Raw genomic sequence first — 14127 nt, 5'->3', positions numbered from 1 at the left:
CCACAATAAGGAAATGAATATTAAAATAATCAAAACCATATTGAAATGGACACACAGTCGCTACGGATGCGTCACACATAAATTTGTATTACTAGGGCACGCTGCATAATTGACCGAGTACCTTGAACCGAAAACTTAACTGGTGCAGTAATCAGAAAATTTGCATAATGCGCAATAATTATATTATATAATAAACATTGAGCTGTATTTTATATAACAATAATATTTTAGTATTGATTGACCTTATTTTTCAGGTATATCCAAAAACGAGACTGTTTCATCAAACATACCGGCACTCACAGCGTTAGCCTTGCAACACTTTCTACCCAATCTGCCGCACATGATCGTGGATTCGGTTGATCTCATCAAATCTGACGCTACTGATGTACGTATTTCCGTTTTATCTCATTGATAAAATAATCTATTTGTTGCAAACTGTTACCAAGTCTAAGATTCGAATGTTAGTTTAGTTTTTCTTTCCAAACTTCTCTATCTTTGGGAGCTAAGATGTTATTTCCCCTTCACACCAGCGCAACGGTACTAAGTATAAGTTTTTAACGGTAAAATATATGATCAGTGAGTAGCATCTGCTCAGACGATCTTGCATAACGTCCTACCAACTAGTGCCAATGTTCATGGGCAAAATGTCCTAGTACCATCAAAAATTTGTTCGTCTGCCTTCTTAAAATGTATGTAAATAAGATTAGCTCCCTTTAATATTTGGTAAGTTCCCTATATTTCCGAATACTAATGCAATAACCAAAATACAGATTTATTGCAACTTCAATTTAAGTTATGAATAATTTAATCTGGTCTTCATTAATAAAGTACTTCAAAATCTCTATTTATTTTCCAGGTAGCACCAATAATATCAATACTGAACAGTGAACCATACTGGCCTTGCTCAGACAGCCTCTCGCAAGTCCTGCAACTCAGTCAAGAAGCAAAAACAGCTCTAACATCGCTGGAAACAATTATGTGCTTAAATAGGGATATTCAAACCGAATGGAGAACATATTTAGCGGCCAAAAACGCGACAATGTTTGTGAGTTTATAAGCTACATGGAGACATGAAATCAAATCATTACTTATTATAAAACAAAGTCCCCTTGCCGTGTCTGTCAGTATTTCTGTCTGAACGCGATAACCTCAAAATCTACAGATAAATTCATACTCCGTTCACAGTGACGGTGTTGAATATATGAAAATATGAAGGATTTCATGAATTATCCATTAGGTGTATAATTATTAAATATCGTCATATTGGTCAAAATATGACAATATTTGCTAAATATATCTAGATAGAACTTAGATAGATTATTAACAATAACATCGCTTACTTAGTCTACCTGTGACAGACTAGAATATATTTTATTTTCAGAAATACCAAAATTGGAGTACAACAGAATATTCAGAAAGTCCATTTCTGAAATTCTCAGCTGCGTTTGACAATTTAGTAAAAGATCGATTTAATTTAATCGATTTAATCAACAATTTTTTCGTAAATGTATTTGATGAGGCTAAAGACGATCGTGTGACATTCGCGTCTGCTTTAAAATACAGTGTCGATGCGTTTAACAATACCGACAGGGACGAAATATTAAGGTAAACGTCACAAATAATAATGAAAACACATTAGCTTATAATGTCATCATCCTCCTGCCCTTATCCCAATTTTACTTGGGGTCGGCGCAGCATGTCTTCTTCTTCCATACTTCTCTGTCAGACGTCATCTCACAAGTAACATTCTTTCTAACCATATCGTCTTTCACACAATCCATCCATCGTTTCTTGGGTCGTCCCCTACCTCTATATCCATCCACATCCATACTCAAAACCTTTCTCACAACATGGTCCTCATTCCTCCGCATAACATGCCCATACCAAGACAGCCGGTTTCCAGATAGCTTCTCGGTTACCGGTGCCACTTTCAAACTTCCTCTTATGTACTCATTCCTTACTCTATCCATTCGCGTAACACCACACATTGCTCTCAGCATTCTCATCTCCGCCACATGCAATTGTCTTTCAGTCATCCCTTTTATAGCCCAACACTCTGATCCATATAGAATAGCAGGTCTGATCATGGTCTTATAGATCTTCCCCTTAAGTCTAAGGGGAATACGGGGGTCACAAATTAAATTATAATTAATTATAATGTATCTCTTGCTATTCTTGCCTGATAAGAAGTTATTACTGTTCAAGTAATCATTTTGAATTTTTTATTTTGACTTACCGTGACTGAAGATTTGTTTGTGTGATGGTGGTTTGTATTATTGTCATTCAAATTACAATGGACGGCGAAAAGATACACAAACACAATTTACTTTTTTTTTTAATATGTAATAAGAATCGGACGGGCAAAAGGACCAGCTGTTGTTAAATGGTCACCACCGCCAGTAGACTATTACGACGTAGAAATTTTCGGAGCTAAGATGTTATGGCTCTTGTGCCAGTATTTACACGGGCTCATTCCCCTTCAAGCCGGAACACAACAATAATAAGTATTGCTGTTTGGCGGTAGAATATAGATGAGGAGGTGGTACTTACCGAGACGGGCATTCACACTTGGTGGTAACCAAGTAGACATTACGTATTTTATTATACCTATTAAATTTAAATATAATATGGATATTTTCAGAAAATTCTTTACCAAACTTGACACAGTCCTGAACTCTATTAACACATCGTCTGTCCAAATAAACGTACCTCTCAATACACTGTGGAAGAATTACCTCAACTGCACAAGCAACGAATACATAGATGACGACTGTCAGATGATCGCTAGAGCTGCGTGGAAGTACACGCTCCAGTTCCTAGCAGTCGCCGGCGGGAACATGACAGACGATTTACTAACATACTTTACAGAGAGCAATGGTAAAGGTCGACTTTGATTAAAAATATATTTAATTTTAAGACGGTGCTTAAAAATAATACAAAAAAGTTTTTATGTCAGACATAAAATCTTAACATTATATGTTACAGCAGTTTTTATGATTAGTTAATAAGTTGAAATGTGTTATTTGATTACAGAGCAAAATGCTACAATCCTTCAACTGCTGGGATTCACGAGAAGTACCGGACTATTTGTATTGTACGATAAACTGCCAGAGTTCATCGCTGTCCTTTTTAATTCTTACACAGATCTAGGTTTTATGAATCAGGTAAGCGTATCAAAGGTATAAATATTTAATAAAAAAGATCAAACATCAAATCTTTTTGGGTATTAGGGCATTGACAAGTTTTAAAAAGTCATGGAAATTATAGACAATGTATAAGAATATAATTTAGATAAAGTTTTCATGAACAAGTAATTTAATTTCACACTGACATAAACCATTAAACATGTACATAATATTTAACCAATTAGTAACGCTGGTTTCATGCTTCTTTGTGTATACGCACACATGTTTGTTCAAGGTAATATTATATATAATATTACCGTTAACAAACATGTATGCACATATGACATATTTATCTTCGTTTTGGGTGGCTTATTTATTTTCTAAGCTATTATTTTGATCCTGCGCAGATTCGTCGTGCCTCAAGTACTCAATTCTGGGACTGTGACGAGGTGTTAATGTCTCTAAACCCTGGACTCGACAGTCCCATTGACATGTCAATTATAAAACAAGTCCAGCCATTTATCTGTCCCTCCCTATTGCACTGGCTGTCTATGCCCAAGGGAGACAATAAATTAATCGACGTCTTTACAAAACCCGTAAGTATTTCAATTGATTTTAGTAATTAATTAATTCTGGGTAGTAAAATTTTTTAAACGATAGTAGCAGTAGTTGTATATAGCCTTGTTATTTGGTTTTTTTCCTCTTGAGATTGGAAAAGACTATAAATAGTGTTATATCCCAATTAACAGCATTTTTTTATATTCATGAAAATCATTAAATAAGAAAATATATATCTTTTTAATCCAAAGTTGCGTAACGCTTTGGTATAAAGCCTTAATTAATAACTTTAAAAAAAAACGATATAAATTAAATAAAAATGAATAATTTCGAATGACTTATTAATCAACTATTTTCTCTTCCAGCAATATTATTTCTTCACATTAGAAGCAGAAAACTTAACGAGTACTTACGAAAACGCCTACAAAAAAGCGAACGCATTAGGAGTTTTGTTAAAAGAGGTTGCAAATAAAAACAAAACTATGGTCGAAAATATTAAACTTAGCACGATTCAAGATAAACTGGAACAAGCAATAGATCATATTTTGTCTTATGAAATAAAAGATAATGATACATTTTACATTGCGTTTAACGAAGCGAATAAAAAACAGCTAACAGCTATAATTTACTTAACAAAAGTCGTAACAATAATAAACAAAGTCATCACGGCTGTAGATAATTTTACTCTTTCGGATATAAATAATGTTTCTGAAGAAGACATGAAAAGTCTACAAGAAGAATTACCGCTTATACAAAAGATTTTCGAAAGAAGGCCTTCGGATACAATTGCTTTCCATTTCGATATTATAACAGATGTATTATGGACTAATGATAAAAATTACAAATTAGCAGATGCAGTAAAGGCCAGTTGCGAACGTCTAAAAACTAAAGATAATTCTATGAATATTTTAGATGAAATGAATAGAGTTAAAGGACAGATTTGTGCCAAGAAGTATTATATTTTCTATCGTGCATTACAAAGCATTATGGACGATTATACTGAAAATGGAAGAAAAACTTTACTTGATGTTTTTGAAACCCTTAAAATTGAAAACGAGAATTTCACTGATATAGCAACATTTTTCAAAGAAAGGTTAACAATTACACAATTGCTATATAAATTTTATATTGTACATTTTCTTATAAATGTATTAACCTTATTTTAGTTTTTTAATAATCTCTTTAAATATAATCTTTAATAATATATCTTTTTTTTTCAGACAAAGTTTAGTAAACGTCTTGAGAAAATCTGTAAAATATTCACATGACCTAGGCGTCCCTATTTATTTAAAATACCTCCAAAATAACTTAAAGCACTATCAAATCGTACTGAGCTTCCTGTCTGGTGATGACTGGTGGTCAGAGTTGAGGAATCTGTACAGTGGACCGAAATCTAATCATTTCTTTGACATTGTGGAAAAAGGATTTGAAATTGCTGAAGATATACTAACACATATGGATAAAATACATGTAAGTTTTAAGCTAATTAAGATACTTATACATATTTTTACTCTTTTGTAGTCTTTATATATTTTTTGGGAAAAATAGAATAGATTAGAGAAACTCTGGTTTCAAAATAATTATTGTACACACAAGGACAGAAAAATTGTTTTTAGTACATACTTTGTAAAATATTTATAATTATCATATATTTGTTATATAAAATGTCTTAGTCATCATAGTGATGGACGAATATCATCGGTAACGCTTTATAAATCAGCTCGATTGCATTTCTCCCTTCCCTGTGGCTAAGATTAACCCACCCGACGGCAGATGGTGCGCCTGCTGCGTGACCTGAACCTGAACAGCACGGAGTCGTTCTGCCAACTGAACGTGTCGGTGTCGGAGTACGTGCCCGACGGCGGCGCGCTGTCGGCGCTGCGCGCGCAGCTGTGCGGCGCCGACGCCACCGCGCTCTTTGCGGAACTGCCGCCGTTGATGTTCGCTTCCCAGGTCAGTCGATTGCAACGAGAGACCATTGTGTTGATAATCGTGACAACCGATTACCAGCCCTACCAATTAATTATTCTCTTTGCAATACGAACATTGCGAGTGGAAGCAGATCCAAATTGTGTGGTGGCTTAATCTTCGTATTATATTTACTAGCATTCTGACCACCATTCCACGCGGTCAAAATGTATACAGTAACTATTTTTAATTCATGTTTGTATATATTTAAGGACTTAATTTTAGTATACGTATATATAATAAAAATAATTGTTAATCTCGTAATATGATTTAATTAATAATTAAAAAAAATAATGGTTGTAATATTTCGATCGCCTGTCAAGGATGTCTTGACTTATCACGATCGCACGTATCACTTGAACGTAAACGTAATCTCGATTGCCTGGGGAAGATTTGAATTTGGATGGTTTTAATTGGAAATTTAAAGCTATATTTTTTACCAATCGTGATGAAATGTGATTATTGCTTACAGGGCTACAACAACGACTTAAAGATGTCCAATGAACTAGATTACGAAGAATTATACTCAGATATTGCAAGCACAGAGTCAAAACTGGAATTAATTAGGAATGGACCTCTAACTCCAATGCGGCCGCAGTGGGTCACAGACGAAAAATTATCGTCCTTAAAAAATGTCGCGATGCAACTTCTATCTAAAGAGTCGCTGATAAAGATATCGTTTGGTGTTCTCAGTAATTTTGTAGATGCGGGAACGTTATTCTTGAATAACAGGTAAACATCCGTAATTAGCACAATTAATATTTTCTAAAGTGTTTTCATAAAAAATAAATATTGCGCAGGAGTTTATGTAACCCATTTTTTTAAGAAGTTTTGGATAATTAGGTTTCAAATCCAATCAAGACTACATTTTCATGTGCTTTATTATATAATTATTTGATTGCTGAGCCTTGAAGGAAAGTATCGATATCGTATTGTGTCGATACATTTCGCCACCCTGGCAGCGTGGAAGAACAAATAAATATTTAGAGAAAGTAAGGAATTTGTTCAGCAGTGGAACTGTTATAGGATGTTACTAAACATTTAATTGTGTTATTTATATAATTACCATGTCTTGTTTTATCTGTTACACCCAGTCAGTGCACCCTGTGCTCAGAATTTACCACCTGGTTCAAGCAACTGAACTTGCAGCTGTACAAGAAGCAAGAGTACGACAGTCTACTTTGCGGGATCGATCAAATGTCTCAAGAAGAAATTCATAGCGCTCTGAAAAATGACTTCCACTGGGACATGGCCATTAGTGAGGTATTAGTTTTTCATTGCTTGAATACTTTATATTTAAACATATTATTTGTATTCATTATAGATCTATATATTATACAAAAATTACTTGTTAACTACTAGGAGGCGGAAAACTATAAATTTTTGCAATGTCTCTTATGATTGCCCGACTTTTTCTTTTCCGATTTATTTTGGAAATCATTTTCGTTTTTATTGAAACAACATAAAACTTTAATGACATGATCACAATGTTAATATATAAATTCCGCCAAAAGTCACGGAGCATTTTAATTCGAATGTTATGTGTATCGCAATAATATTTTGTAACCTGCCATTTTATCGTACTTATACAGTTAATATCAACACGAAACTACACAAAGTTCGAACTCAACAAATCTCTAAACGAGTTACTGGAGCAAATAAAATTACATCTGCTAGATGATATCGGTGCCAAGCCCACGAAGCTGTCGGAGTGCCTAGCGGGCAATATTACTGGAAATGCTGTTGGACACGCGGCCTTGTAAGTAATTGTCTACGACTTAATAAATATATTTATTATTTGTAAATGAAAACAAATATAATTTTGATACATTTACATCAGTTTTATGAGATGATATCTTTCTGAATGACTCCTAAATCAATACTTCTCAATGAAGATTAGTCTCAAACATGTAAGAGACATTTTTTTGCACTAGTAAAAAAGAAATAAAGTTTTTATTGCCACACACACTACAGAACTAAACAAGTATGTGTCTCTCACTCACACTCATAATCCGATGGGCGTAAGCCTGCTAATTTATTGTACTTTTCGAACAAACTTCAAACAAATCAGACGACCTTGGTACTCTTGTTTAACAAATCATATTTATTTATTCTAGATTCACCATGGTATTAGCAAGGACATCAAAACTTCTTGCAGCAGAGTTACCTCACCTCCAAGACATCCGCGGTGTCACAGAATTACCATATTTTAAACAACTCCATTTAAATGTCGCCCATACACTTAATGTCAAAGATACTCTGAAAAAATATTTGACAAACAGAGCAGAATTCACAAAAAAATTACTTAAATTGACAAACAGTACAAAATTGGTGAAGAATATTGAAGAGGGTGAAATAAATCTGCTTTTGGTAAGTGTCTATTACTAAGGGCAATTTAGCATTTTAAGGATTTTTGCTAAAAAAAAATCCATTGAATATACCCACCTAAAGGGAGATTAGATTCACCTAGATTAGATTCAGAGCTCTTTGCTATTGAACACTATCATAGCTTAATGTGTGGAGTAGGCTCATTTCTTACTACTGTTAACATATCAAAATGGCAACTGTGTAAATATTTAATATACCAAAAAATTTAGGAATGTTGATATAATTTTTAGGCGAAAGAACTTCAAGCAATAAACGATTATCTCTACTTGCAAGACTACTCGTGGGAAGACGTCTGCCTCATCCACCAATGCGATGAAATTAAATCCATAATCAATAAACATATCAACTTTACCCTCGTTGCAATCAACGTAAGTTTTTTGTTATTTAGAGTAGGTAGGAATACTGGCAAATGAATCACGTGATGCTAAGTGGTCAGTATCGTCCATAAGTATTGGTGCTGTAGGAAACATTAACTATTCCTAAAATCGTCAATGCACCACCAACCTTGGTAGCTAAGATGTTATGTCTTTTGTTCCTGTAGTAACACTTGCTATCTCACCCTTCAAACTGGAACACAACAATACCAATGATTACCTACTATTACCTACCCAGATGGACTTGTACAGAAGGATCACCAAGTAATACTTAATTTTACTCTGAAATTACTTTATTATGCCTTTAATTTGAATGTTTTTTTTTAAACTCCCAAAGTTGCTACCGCATTGGTGATCTAAGAACTGTTTTTTTTTATGGAGTCTATATCCTTGGACTGTAATTACCACTTGCCATGAGGTGGTTTATTTGCTCATCCGCCTCCCTATGTCATAAAAAAACTTTGACACAAGGTTAAATAGTTAGCGAAGAAAAACATTACTTTTAATTATTTTTTTTGGTTATTGTTCTTAGGTATCCGAACTTCAAACAAAGGAGTTCTGGCGTTTTAACTTCATTTCCGCAATCATAGGCCATGTGCAGGTATTGTTGGATCATATAGCCAGGGTTCTCGGGGTGGTCAGTGGGATAGACATCCAGGGAGTGCTGGAAGGAAAATTGGAGTCTCTTCTGGATACAGGGATGCAGTTGATGATGGACGAAACTTTGGACAGCATTTTGTACAGGTATTTGAATAAAAACCAGTATATTTCATTAAGATGATAAGCCGTACATTGTTTGAATAGACATATGGATGATGATGATGAATTTTTCCTTTAATAAGTTAAAAATTTGGTAGTTAGGTATAGTTTAGTAAAAATCATTGGTCTTTTTATTCACCCTAAATTTAACGTCAATTTTATAGTAATATTGACTGACTGACTGACTGATACAGATTGTTTTTTTTAACTGTTAAATATTTGCAACAACATTCTTGCATATTCCAGTATACGTGGACTGTTGGAGGAATTGAAACCATTACTAAAAGGAACTTCGCTGGATTTCGATTTGAACGCAGTTGCAGACGGTCTAAAAATCCTTCATAATTTCAAGAACTACATCATTGAAGAAGATATCAAAGGTATAATATTATTGTTTAGTTGATATGAATAATACAAAAAAAAACCGAATATCCAGTCCAATAAAATCTTATTAAAATTATACAATTTTTAGTGAATGTATCCCAGATATTCTCGATACCGGAGCTTATAGAATCTGGGCTTAATGATTTGGGGATCAACAACACTAATTTCTGGTCGATCGCAGCTCCGAGAATCCAAGCTGGCTACATAGCGATTAAAGCGGTATGTTTTATTAACATACATATACAAAACACATATAGAATTACAATTGTAATACTTTATATGAACAAGAAGTTAATAGATACACCTTCTTCCATTTCAGTTACTTGTTCAAAAACAGGGTAAATACAGCATCAGCGACTTTACTTGTCAGATAGATGACATGTCCAAGGTCCTGGTACCTGGTAATGTGGACGTGGTGACCTTGGACGATGTTTACGCGGCGGTGGTGGAACAGTTCTGTGGTCTACAAGATGATCGCGTCAAGAGTGTGCTGCTTGTTCTTCTGAAGAATATAGATTTTGAAGTTATCTTTGATAAGGTTTGTTAGAGATAAGTTATTTATTTAGATTTTTTAGTTTAGGGTCGGATTTAAATTGTTTTTACTAATTACGATTCTTATCAAACGCATCGCATTGAATAAATTGGACTTCGTGTTAAATGCGCTGTGGTGTGTTTGTTGCGAAGTGTCTCAAGTCAACGTCGCTTGTGGTACCTCCGCCCACTATTATGTAATCTATAAACTATTTGTTACACGTTCAATTTACTCTTTTAACCGAAAATAATAAGACAAAATATTCACCATTTTTGACGATAGAATAATGAAATGCTTTCACCAGTAAAAAATATGTTTAAAGTTATTATGTGAGTCGTTATCTGTTAATGATTTCTTAGCTAATAATCTACATATATATTAATACGTGAAGCAATAACTTTGTACGTCGTCTTTACTAAAAAAGATACGGACGGAGGTGGATGAAATTCGGTACTATTAAAGTTAATGTGGAGAAGGAGTGCAGAAACCTAATATTTTTATAAAATACTTTAAAATAATAAAAAGGAACATTACACACACTACGACACGTTTAACACATCATATTTAATATGAAATATTCAAAGTTTACGTATATATGTACATCCAATGAGAACACTCATGTCAAAAATAAAAATCAATGATTTTTTAACAAGGTTTGTTTCGAATCAACGCATCTAATATTTTATAGTCAATGAATTATAGTCGAATTCCGACCAATGGGCGACGACTAATATTTTTAAATTTCACATTATTCTTTTCAGGTTAAATCTTTCCTCCTTACGAAGCTCTTTATAGCATCTAACCTCACTCAATCAGAAGGCGACACCGTTCTGTCCCAATTCGGAAAGATGGCGGCGCTTATTCCAGAACTACAAACCAGTATAGGAAATATAACAGAAAGTCTATCAAATGAGCCGCTGCTGTTGCGGATGAAGAAGAGTGCTTCTTTCGGGGACATGCTCGCTTGTGTGTTTTCTGTTTTTTTTTTTTTTATTATTAAAATTCACCTGTGTATTCACGCGTCAGCTTAGATTTGTTTTTAAATTTTAGGAAGAAAGTATAAAAAAATAATGTATATATGTCGTGGAAATTTCAGCATCAGACTTCCTATCGGACGCAGGGAAGATGCTCTGCGGGAAGCCGTTCCAAACGGACCTCAATCGCTTCTACAAGTCCATCGTCCGCATGGAGGACCTCGCCTCGGAGCCCGACCTGGCGCAGCTGCAGGCCTTGCCTAGTAAGACATATATTATATATTTTAATATAAGCTAAATGGTAAACGAATTAATAGACTACCTTTTTATGAAATGGGTAGCCGAACGGGCAAATGGGTCACCTGATGGTAGGTGGTCACCACTGCTCATAGATTTTGCCCCCGTAAGAAATTTTAATCATTATCTATAGCTCCAATGTGCCACCAACCTTGGGAACTAAGTTATTATGTCCCTTCTACCTGAAGTTACACTACCTCATTCACCCTTCAAACAGCAACACAACAATACAAATGGTTACTGCTTGGCGGTCCAATATATGATGTAGTGGTGGTAGCCAGACGGGTCTGCACAGAGCCTTACCAACAAGTGAAAATAATAATTAAGACATCGGCTAGGAAGAGACTTAATGCTTACTCGAATTAGTTTAGATATTGTTATAAACAGTGTTAGTACTGTAGTAGGTATATAGGTATAGGTACCGTATACTAGTAGGTAGTAGGTATTGCTTAACGCGTTTTAGCTTTACTACGAAACTTCTAAGGCTATATAAAATCCGTACTACAAATACTAAATAAAAGACGATAAAACCATTGCAGAAATACTTTTGAATTGCACGACGACCTCCGTGGTCGAGTAGTGTGTACACCGGTTTTCATGGGTACGCCACTCCGAGGTCCCGGGTTCGATTCCCGGCCGAGTCAATGTAGAAAAAGTTCTTTAGTTTTCTACGATGTCTTGGGTCTGGGTGTTTGTGGTACCGTCGTTACTTCTGATTTCCATAACACAAGTGCTTTAGCTATCTACATTGGGATCAGAGTAATGTATGTGATGTTGTCCAATATTTATAAAATAAAGAAAGCTATTTTAAATACACGTTATGAGGACTTTCTAGTAAATATAATTAAATAATAAATATTTACTTAAGTTTTTTTATTTAATTAGAACATTAAAATTTCTAAGATAAAACTTATTTACCGGATACTTTAAGTTTATTTTAATTTCCAGCTGACTTCTGCCGTTCGCTCTATAAAGATATAATCAGCATGGAAGGAGGAAAAATAGTTTGGAGTTTCGTCAAACCACTCATTGTTGGCAAGATTCTCTACACTCCGTCTGTTCCCGCCGTGCAAAGAATTGTTGAAAAGGTCTGGTTAATTTACACTAATATTTTTAATGTGAAAGTAACTCTGTTTTAGCGTGTGTTTATCTGTGCGGCTGTCTGTTGCTTCTTAAATAAAAATAAAAAGCAAGGCTTATACTAAAGAGATTACGATTCTATAAAATAAAAATAGTTTATCCTTTAACGGTCCGACGTATATTATAAATACGATTATACTACTGCACTGACAGCAATTCAATTTAACATCGTACCTAGAACCTCATTAAAAAAGGACCAAGGACAGCTAGAATAACTTTCTCTCACTCTCTCTCGTCTCTTTCCAAAACTAAACATTAGATCATTACACAATTTAATTGGAATCAGTGTGCTTTAAACCTTATTGTAACAAAAAAAAAATATTTACAAATCCCTCAATATAGTATCAAGTAGTCTCATAAAAGCACTATAGAACAACCATGGTACCATGTTGAATTAAATTTTAAGCTACCACAAACATAAAATAATAAATACCCAAATTAAGAACCTTCATTTTTTAAGTTGGTCAAAAAGAAATATATATATTGTTTATGATACACAAATACGTTTATTTGAATTTTATAAAAAAAAAACATTGTTTTCATTAAAAACTGTCAGAGACAAGTCTTCGAGGATCAACAAATATTTGCGCTAACAAATCAACGCGTACACTACAACTAGTAAATTTTAAATTATAGCAATTTGTGTCTTAAACACTATGAATTACAAATATAGACAAAGCGTCTCATTTAATGTCACCATATGTCCAATTCGGTACCTAATAAAAATAAAGTCATTTTTGTATTATGATGTTTCTTTATTACTAAATGTATTTAACTCATCAATTATTTTCTATTTCTTTAGGCCAATTCGACGTTTGCACCAATGGTAAAAATGGTCAATCTCGTCCACTCCTTCGCCAACTCATTCTCGGCGGTGGATAAATTAAACCTGCATCGAGGTGGTTTAGATGCTTTGAAGAATCTAATGACAGTACCACAATACGCTGGAATAAGAAAGAGCCTGCTTGGAGATGTTCAAGCACCAGATATAGATATTAACGGAATATTCGATGATTTTGGTGATACTAAGGTTAGTGATTATATTTAACTTTAATTATAATTTTAAAATCATGTCATATTTAAACTATGAACTTCTTATCAATTTGGTTCACGACAGTTTTTCTCGAAGTAAAGTGTCTTTACAGGAGATATTATAGTGCAGAGGTGCGGACGTGTACTGACTAACACAAAATGCACTTATACCCAGGTGCAGTGCTTTAAGCTTGTCTTTAAATCAAGCAGCGTTATTCGAAATTTATTTGTGCTCCATATAATTTAATTATACGGAAATATTTTAAGAATTGTTAATCCAATTATTTCCTATGGATTTTTGTAGGCATTGGGCAGTATGTTGAAGAAAGCATCAGATCTCTTACATTGTGTCAATCTAAATCGCTTCAAACCGATGCCCACCGAACACGAACTCGCCCAAGAAGCTGCGAGACTGACGCTGGTCAATGAATTCTCTGCAGGTAAGCCTATTATATTTAGTGTCTTCTTTTTATTTCATATGACGCATATGCCCTGCGTGGCTAGTTTTTATTGAGTTTGGGCTAGCCGTGGTCTTCAATGGCTAGAAAGTCATCTGTATCATAATCACATTTGTATTATATAGTGACGACTTAGTT

The 14127-nt window shown here is 34.2% G+C and overlaps 1 protein-coding gene across 1 annotated transcript in view; it reads left to right on the top strand.

Annotated features, from left to right (window-relative positions):
* LOC125072452 (ATP-binding cassette sub-family A member 13) overlaps positions 1 to 14127 on the top strand; it is an 81448-nt gene that overhangs the window by 51448 nt on the left and 15873 nt on the right. The window contains exons 17-39 of the mRNA XM_047683086.1: positions 255 to 385; positions 857 to 1045; positions 1382 to 1605; positions 2642 to 2877; positions 3034 to 3164; positions 3533 to 3721; positions 4049 to 4776; positions 4904 to 5153; positions 5457 to 5636; positions 6124 to 6383; positions 6746 to 6914; positions 7244 to 7410; positions 7769 to 8021; positions 8270 to 8407; positions 8946 to 9157; positions 9419 to 9552; positions 9645 to 9775; positions 9876 to 10094; positions 10850 to 11054; positions 11185 to 11325; positions 12308 to 12447; positions 13302 to 13529; positions 13836 to 13971. Of these exons, the coding sequence (XP_047539042.1) occupies positions 255 to 385; positions 857 to 1045; positions 1382 to 1605; positions 2642 to 2877; positions 3034 to 3164; positions 3533 to 3721; positions 4049 to 4776; positions 4904 to 5153; positions 5457 to 5636; positions 6124 to 6383; positions 6746 to 6914; positions 7244 to 7410; positions 7769 to 8021; positions 8270 to 8407; positions 8946 to 9157; positions 9419 to 9552; positions 9645 to 9775; positions 9876 to 10094; positions 10850 to 11054; positions 11185 to 11325; positions 12308 to 12447; positions 13302 to 13529; positions 13836 to 13971 (4791 nt within the window). The remainder of the gene's footprint in view (positions 1 to 254; positions 386 to 856; positions 1046 to 1381; positions 1606 to 2641; positions 2878 to 3033; positions 3165 to 3532; positions 3722 to 4048; positions 4777 to 4903; positions 5154 to 5456; positions 5637 to 6123; positions 6384 to 6745; positions 6915 to 7243; positions 7411 to 7768; positions 8022 to 8269; positions 8408 to 8945; positions 9158 to 9418; positions 9553 to 9644; positions 9776 to 9875; positions 10095 to 10849; positions 11055 to 11184; positions 11326 to 12307; positions 12448 to 13301; positions 13530 to 13835; positions 13972 to 14127) is intronic.

Source organism: Vanessa atalanta, chromosome 21, assembly GCF_905147765.1.
Source record: "Vanessa atalanta chromosome 21, ilVanAtal1.2, whole genome shotgun sequence".
In the NCBI taxonomy this organism is placed as follows: domain Eukaryota; kingdom Metazoa; phylum Arthropoda; class Insecta; order Lepidoptera; family Nymphalidae; genus Vanessa; species Vanessa atalanta.
This window is presented reverse-complemented; position numbering and strand designations above follow the sequence as displayed.